This window comes from Pleurodeles waltl, chromosome 7, assembly GCF_031143425.1.
Source record: "Pleurodeles waltl isolate 20211129_DDA chromosome 7, aPleWal1.hap1.20221129, whole genome shotgun sequence".
NCBI classification, from domain to species: Eukaryota; Metazoa; Chordata; class Amphibia; order Caudata; family Salamandridae; genus Pleurodeles; species Pleurodeles waltl.
The window spans coordinates 578194963-578203672 of NC_090446.1; the positions used below are offsets into that span (position 1 = coordinate 578194963).

Below are 8710 nucleotides of genomic sequence, written 5' to 3' on the forward strand. Positions count from 1 at the left end.
GTAACAATCCGGACTGTTATCTGATACTGGTGCATCATATAAGTCCCATGCATCAGGATCATCCTGTGTCATCTATGTATGCGTAGGTGACTGCATTGGAGGTGTTCCCACTAGAGACAGTTGTGGTGAGTGTAGTGGGGAAGGTTGTGGTGAAAACCTTGGTGGTGGGGATTTTTCTCTGGCCACCTTCGCCTTCGGCTGCATTTCTGTCTCCTGAAATGCCAGTTTTATTTTGTTCTTAATTGGCGGAAGAGTTTGTATTTTCCCAGTCTCTTTCTGGATATGCAACCTCCTTTGCGTATGGTCTGGTTCATCCATACTTATTTCCTGCTCAAACCTGTGTCTCATGCATTTGGCTGGAAAGTCCTTGTTCTTCTGTGTAAGAGCTTCTTTTCGGCTCCCAAGCCGCTTTTTTCGGTACCGATGTTTCAGAAAATGTATTTTTCGGTTCAGACGATATTTTTCTCACTTTGGGTGAGCCGAACTCTCGGTGTTGAGATCGTTCGGTGCCGGAATCTCGACCGGAGTCAGAAGCCTTCGGCAAATCTCTGGCCTTTTTCGGTGCCGATGTTTGGTCACCTTCTTTTCGATGGGTTAAGCCATGGCCTGCTGGCGGTGGCGTCCCCTTGGCCTTAACGATCTTTGTTTGAGTTTTGGACGGGGCAGTTCTACTCACTGTTTGCTGCAACGTCGAGGGTCGCTCACTTTCGGAATCATCCGAGTCGGTCCCCTGGATGGAATGGAAGCCCTGAATGGCCGCCGGAGCGCTCCTGCTGTCAGTGCCGATACAATAACACTAACCCCGTTACCGAACGAGAACAATACCGTAGATTTTTCGATATTTAGCTAACTTTCCCGATTCGAAATACTGAGCGAAGAGGAACACGTCCGAACCCGATGGCGGAAAGAAAACAATCTAAGATGGAGTCAACGCCCATGCGCAATGGAGCCGAAAGGGAGGAGTCCCTCGGTCCTGTGACTCAAAAAGACTTCTTCGAAGAAAAACAACTTTTAACACTCCGAGCCCAACACTAGATGGCAGGATAATGCACAGCATGCGTATCTGCAGCTACACATGCCACCGAACATATTGTTACCAAAAGTAACTTGTACTTTTGTGCAAGTGAGTGTTTTCTTTCGTGTGTGTAAGTGCTGTGTGACTACAGTGGTATGGCATGAGCTTTGCATGTTTCCTAGATAAGCATTGGCTGCTCATCCACAGATACCTCTAGAGAGCATAGCTTCTAGACCCTTCCTACACTACTCGGGGATACCTGGTATGAGGTGTAAGTACCTTATGTACCAACCACACACCAGGCCAGCATCCTATATTGACCATGCACAGGTTCAGACACAAGACCCTGCCCTGCTGCTGCCACAGCAGATCTTGAATGGGCAAGCTTAAACAGAGGACAATTGCTCATGCCCAGGAATTGTGGATACCACACTTTAAGTGCCAAACTCGGAGCCATTAGAATGACTTGGCCAGGTCAGTCCTAATCTTCTTCAGAACCCAGGGCAGGAGAGGTGTCAGTGGAAAAGCAAATAGGATTCCCAAGTTTCACTCCATACAGAAAGACTCACCAAGCCAGAGCCGCCTTGCAATCTTCAACACTCAAAAGTGCTGACATTGTGGGTTCTCAACTGAAGTGAAAAGATGAAGCCAAGGCTCTCCCTAATCATGGAAGAATCTTAGCATCACCTCTAGATGTGGTTACCATTCATGATCCACAAAGCATTGGCCCCGATGTTAAAAGATACCATTAGGTAGCAAACCACCAGGAAAATCTCCTGGCGTTCCTGAAATGTAAAGAGGCGCAGTGCCTCCTGGCAAAGTTAGACAACCCCACCTAGCTCTGCTTGTTGCAGTATCACATAGGGGTGGATTTTTCTGTGAGCACCTGCACCAAATTCCCCTTGATGGAAGGAAAGCTTTTAACGCCAAGCAGATGGCTTGGAGCTCCAGCAGGCTGATGTGGAAGAGAGCCTCCTATGGAGAGGAAAGACCTCTGATATTTATCTCTGCCAGGTGGTCACTTCAACCCAGAAGCAGGCAGTTACAACTGTCAGCTCTGGATGTGGTAGGAAGAGAGGTCTGCAGTTGACCAAATCACAGTCCTGCAGCCACCTGGCAGATCTTTTGCAGTCTCCTCCAAAGTCTGGACTTGACTGAAGAGGTCTCCCTGCTGCTGTGCCCACAGACTTCTGATCCCACTGCAGACCCCACCTATGCCGTCTTGTGCGCTTCTGCAGCAGGATTCAGAAGGACATCAGTCTCAGCAGCCTCAGACATAGGTTTAAACATCGGGATCATAGCCCGAAGTTCTGGACTCTTTTCCAGAGGCCGGCACTAAAATGCACAGTGTCCAGAACAGCTCCAATGAAGGAGAGCATCTGCACAGGAGTCAGGTGCAACTTCAGCCCACTTATAGTGAACCCCAAGGATGTCAGAATGTTTGCTGAACTCTGCAGGTGGGTGACGACTGCCTGGAACGAATTCACTTGAAAATAGCTAGTCCTTGAGATAGGGGAAGACTGGATCCTTGACCTAAAAAAAGATGAGCTGTAAACACAGACATCTTTCTTGTTAACACCTGAGGTGCACTGGTAAGGCAAAAGGGAACACAGTAACTGAAAACGCTTGTGACCTACAGTAAAGTTGCAGTTAATGCCTGTGGGCCTGCAGGTTGAATTGTGGAAAAAAGCATCCTGCAGGTCCGGCACTACTATAGATTTCTCCCGGGCAGACAATCTGGGAAAAGGTAAGCATTTTGAACTGGTCTTTCCACAGAAAGGCATTGAGAGGGTGAATAACTTAAATGGTACAGAGAAACCCTCATCCTTTATCAGGACCACAGAGTAGCAGGAAAAAGGCCACAAACAACTTCTGGCATCTGAACCTTCTAAATGGCTCCTTTGTTCAAAGGAGCCTGCACTTCCTGCTGTAACAGGCAGATGGCCCTCTGTCACTAGATCTGAGGAGGGTGGAAGATGTCTGCTGGGATGACAAATGGTAAGGTGAAACACGACTGGACAATGTGCATGCCCACCTGCCCAAAGTACTGTCTGCCATCCTGATATTAAATATAAATTCCAGGCTACAACAGGGTGGGCACTCTAGAGAGGTTTAGGAGGTGCGGTGGCCGTGTGTGTGTGTTGGGGGGGTGGGGGGGAATCAGAAGTCTGGGCTATCCGAGCTGTCCTGTTACCCTGTCCTGCAGCCATACAAATGCTGAAATTAGTGATGTACTGGCTGGAGTTAATGGCAGTACTAAAACCATCTAAAATAGCCAAGTGATGAAGCATCTAGTGGGTAGGAGAAGAGAGGCCAAGTAAGCGTGCTGTGGCCCTGTTATATTTGAAGCACTCCAGAGCTGATTCTGTTTTATCTCCAGAAAGTCGGCAGCTATCAAATAACATGACCATAAGGCTTGTCTGGAATGCCACAGAAAAAACAGTGGACTGCATCCAGGTGTGCCTGCAAATGACAACACTGATGTCAATATTCCTGCAGAGGGAATCTGTGGTATCCATCCTACAGTGGATGGGGAATTTGGCTCCATCACAACCATCCAGCATACCCTGGGAAAGTATGCCTCAGGCTTCCTCCAGCACCAAGGTCAATACTTGGGCCACTGAGTTAGCAGACTAAGAGTTAGCTGGCATTCACTGAGTCAAGGGCCAAACTTGTACAGGAAAAAACCTGCTCACCAAATGTTTCTATCTTCTGGTTCCCGGTCAGGGGACAGAGAGGAACAAATTCAGGTTTACTTTGCTTTGCAAAGCCCACACCACTAGGCTTTCAGGAGTGAGGTGCTGTGTGAAAAAGGCTGCTAGGCTCTCAGGAGTGAGGTATTATTAGGAGCAAGGCGATGAACTTAGCAAAATGGTGATTCACAGTTGGGCCTGAGCAGGATGCAGCACAAGTACCTAAAAGCATATTGATAAGAACAACACTGAATTGTCGTTGGGGCTCAGAACTCGACTGGCCAGGTTGCAACACCTAAGTCTATTAGAAAGAACAGATTGTTAATAGGTAGAAATGGTAGACAGGCAACACCAATTTGTGGGAATTAAATTCACCAAGCTGATGGCAAAGGCTGCGGCTTCACTGAGGAAATTAAAGTCCATGTACTCCCATGCTTGGGAGGACTAGAGAGTGAAGCTAGTGTCTGCTGGACTGGTATTGGAACACTTACAGTACAGTGTCACTCACTTTCACAACCTGGGTTTGCAATGAAGTCCGAGAAATTCCCAACCTGCACCTACGAAAACGCAGACATTCACAGTGGCAGTGCTAGACATGGCCCCTAAGCGAGCTCTTAAATGAGAATACGCATTGCCACGCTATCAGAAACCCAGTCTGTTAGGGCAGTAGCTTCTTTTAGGGTGACCCTGTACAGATATTCAATGTATAGGAAGAACAGACCTAACTTTGAAAAAAAGGGGGCTGGTGTGGGAGGAACCAGGGTGCAGAAATACACGGATGTTTAGAAATACACAATGGAAAGGTAGTACAGCTTCACCAAACCATGCAGAGGGACATTTGTTTCAACAATAAAATACACGATAGAGCTTTCTAACAAACGAAGGGCAGGATAGCGCCACTGAACTTAATTATGTGATTAAGTATTCATTAGCATACTACCATTTGGTTAAAAACAGTCAAAAACGTTACCCTGCTATGAATCAAAGGGTGCAATGTATTCCCCAATATTACTTGCTTCTAGTCAGGTAAAAAAATAAGTTCACTTACATGGTAATCTAGCTTGCATGTCTGGAGACAAGAGGAGTCTCTGCTGAACTTGGCCTGCTGCTGGAAAAGAGTAACCTGGCAGTGATGTCGTCTGAGCCATCAAGGGTTTTACTATGCCACCTGTGGGGACTGGGGTCAATGTGCTTGCTGGCATCATTACAGATGCTGGCAGTTGAGGACTTGCTCTCATCTCAGAGGTGGTACTTGCTGTGGAGACAGGTGGACTTGGAGTATTGGGAGGAATCTGATTTGTGGGCAAAACTGAAGGATAAAAAGAGCAACTGATTAGTCTAAAATGCTAAGCCCCTTCTTTGATTACCCCAGAAAAACAAGTAAAGCACTCCAATAAATATTTTTTGATAAATTATAAACTTACGATTTGCAAAGAATACCATCTCAATATTTATTTTTTTAGCAAAGCCAATAGATCCAGTCTATGTGAGCGCTATAGGCTTTGTCAATGTCTTTTAGCTATGCTGTTCAGCTGAAAGTCCAGAAAAACGTGATATGACGTGGCCGGGCCAGGCCACGTCATAGCCCGTTTTTTTATTGCAGGAGCGATGGGACAAGCAACACAACATGAGAGATAGTGGAAGAACAGGGAAACTAAGAATGCAGGAGGGGGTTTGGAGGGATGGGGGAAACCAACACAACATGGAAAGAGGAGGGATGTAGAAAGCAATGACAACAAGCACCTGCAAAAAAGTGGAATGTAGTTTAGGTATCAAAGGGGGGCAGAAGGACTGTAAGCAAACGTGAAACTTCAGGGACAAGGAGGGTGGGAAGAGAAGAAACAGAGGTGGGTGGGGGAAGAAGAAACAAGGACAGTGGAATGATGAATGGGCGGGTGGAGAAAAGGTTTTCAAAAAAATAAATCGTAATGGTGCAGCTGGCTGTGTCTTTTTTTTTAGGCTGTGGGGTTGCGGGGGGCAGCAAGACAACAGAGGGTGGGGTGACGTGGAAAATCGGTGGGAGTGGAAGAAGTAAACACGATAAACGGAGGGAGGGAGCAAATGGACAGGGGAGAAATACAGGGAAGACCCAAAACAAAAATAGCTCCCAAAAGCATGAGAAATAGAAGGACCATGTACTTGATATGGAAATTGTTACTTATCCAGTAGACATCTGTTTGTGGCATGTAGTGCTGCAGATGCACATGCTTTGCATAAGTCCGCCATCTAGTGTTGGGCTCGGAGTGTTACAAGTTGTTTTTCTTCAAAGAAGTCTTTTCGAGTCACGAGATCGAGAGACTCCTCCTATTTCGGCTCCATTGCGCATGGGCGTCGACTCCATCTTAGATTGTTTTCCCGCAGAGGGTGAGGTAGGAGTTGTGTATGCTAGTAATAGTGCCCATGCAATGGAGTGAATACGTATGTACATAATGTAGTTTAAAGTAATATATTTACAAATGTTCAAGATCAGCTTCTAAACGGCTACAGGCTCCCGGGGAGGCGGGTGGGCGCATGTGAATCTGCAGCGACTAATGCCACGAACAGATGTACACTGGGTAAGTGACATTTTCCGTTTGATGGCATGTGTAGCTGCAGATACACATGCTGTGCATAGACTAGTAAGCAGTTACCACCCCAAAAGCGGTGGTTCAGCCTGTAGGAGTTGAAGTTGCTTGAAACAATGTTCTTAGTACTGCTTGACCTACTGTGGCTTGTTGTGCCGTTAGCACATCTACACAGTAGTGTTTGGTAAATGTATGAGGCGTAGACCATGTAGCTGCCTTACATATTTCGGTCATTGGAATATTTCCCAGAAAGGCCATGGTAGCACCTTTCTTTCTAGTTGAGTGTTCCTTTGGTGTAATAGGCAGTTCTCTTTTTGCTTTAAGATAAAAAGTTTGAATGCACTTAACTATCCATCTAGCAATGCCTTGTTTAGAAATTGGATTTCCTGTATGAGGTTTTTGGAAAGCAATAAATAATTGTTTTGTTTTTCGAATTAGTTTTGTTCTGTCAATGTAGTACATTAATGCTCTTTTGATGTCTAATGTATGCAGTGCTCTTTCAGCTACAGAATCTGGCTGTGGGAAGAACATTGGTAATTCTACTGTTTGATTTAAGTGAAACGGCGATATGACTTTTGGTAAAAATTTTGGATTTGTCTGTAGAACTACTTCATGCTTGTGTATTTGAATAAATGGTTCTTGTATGGTAAATGCTTGAATCTCACTTACTCTTCTTAAAGATGTGATGGCAATTAAAAATGCAACTTTCCATGTTAAGTATTGCATTTCACAAGAGTGCATGGGCTCAAAAGGTGGACCCATGAGTCGTGTTAAGACAATGTTGAGGTTCCATGAAGGAACTGGTGGTGTTCTTGGTGGTATAATTCTCTTTAGGCCTTCCATAAATGCTTTTATGACTGGTATCCTAAATAGAGAAGTTGAGTGCGTAATTTGCAGGTAAGCTGAAATTGCTGTAAGATGTATCTTAATGGAAGAAAAAGCTAGCTTTGACTTTTGCAAATGTAGTAAGTATGTTACGATGTCTTTGGCAGATGCGTGTAAGGGTTGAATTTGATTATTATGGCAGTAATAAACAAATCTTTTCCACTTATTTGCATAGCAATGTCTAGTGGTAGGTTTCCTAGCTTGTTTTATGACCTCCATACATTCCTGTGTAAGGTCTAAGTGTCCGAACTCTAGGACTGAAGGAGCCAAATTGCTAGATTCAGCGATGCTGGATTTGGATGTCTGATCTGTTGTTTGTGTTGCGATAACAGATCTGTTCTGTTTGGTAGTTTGACATGAGGCACTACTGAGAGGTCTAGTAGTGTTGTGTACCAAGGTTGTCTTGCCCATGTTGGCGCTATTAGTATGAGTCTGAGTTTGTTTTGACTCAACTTGTTTACCAGATATGGAAGGAGTGGGAGAGGGGGGGAAAAGCGTAAGCAAATATCCCTGACCAACTCATCCATAACGCATTGCCCTGAGACTGATCTTGTGGGTACCTGGATGCAAAGTTTCGGCATTTTGCGTTTTCTTTTGTTGCAAATAGATCTATTTGTGGTGTTCCCCAATTCTGGAAGTAAGTGTTCCGTATTTGGGGGTGAATCTCCCATTTGTGGATCTGTTGGTGATCCCGAGAGAGATTGTCTGCTAACTGATTCTGAATTCCTGGAACAAATTGTGCTATTAGGCGAATATGGTTGTGAATCGCCCAATGCCATATTCTCTGTGCCAGGAGACACAACTGTGTTGAGTGTGTCCCTCCCTGTTTGTTTAGGTAATACATCGTTGTCATGTTGTCTGTTTTGACAAGAATGTGTTAGTGGCTTATTATGGGTTGAAATGCTTTCAGCGCTAGAAATACTGCCAATAGTTCTAAGTGATTTATGTGAAACTGTTTTTGCTGAGTGTCCCATTGTCCTTGGATGCTGTGTTGATTGAGGTGTCCTCCCCACCCTATCATTTAGGCTTCTGTCGTTATTACATATTGTGGCACTGGGTCTTGGAAAGGCCGCCCTTGGTTTAAATTTATACTGTTCCACCATTGAAGCGAGGTGTATGTTTGGCGGTCTACCAACACCAGATCTAGAAGATGACCCTGTGCCTGTGACCATTGTGATGCTAGGCACTGTTGTAAGGGCCACATGTGCAACCTTGCGTTTGGGACAATGGCTATGCACGAGGACATCATGCCTAGGAGTTTCATCACCATTTTGACTTGTATTTTTTGTTTTGGATACATGGCCTGTATTACATTGTGAAAAGCCTGAACCCTTTGTGGGCTTGGAGTGGCAATCCCTTTTGCTGTGTTGATTGTCGCCCCCAAGTATTGCTGTGTTTGATAAAGCAGAAGGTGTGACTTTGTGTAGTTGATTGAGAAACCTAGTTTGTGGAGGGTTTCTATGACATACTTTGTGTGTTGTGAACACCGTTTTAGCGTGTTGGTTTTGATTAACCAATCGTCTAGGTACGGGAACACATGTATTTGCTGCCTT

The 8710-nt window shown here is 45.1% G+C and overlaps 1 protein-coding gene across 1 annotated transcript in view; it reads right to left on the reverse strand.

The window, feature by feature from the left end:
• SRCAP (Snf2 related CREBBP activator protein) overlaps nucleotides 1–8710 on the reverse strand; it is a 1275580-nt gene that overhangs the window by 435210 nt on the left and 831660 nt on the right. Inside the window, exon 21 of the mRNA XM_069201690.1 lies at nucleotides 4757–5017. Coding sequence (XP_069057791.1) covers nucleotides 4757–5017 — 261 coding nt within the window. The remainder of the gene's footprint in view (nucleotides 1–4756; nucleotides 5018–8710) is intronic.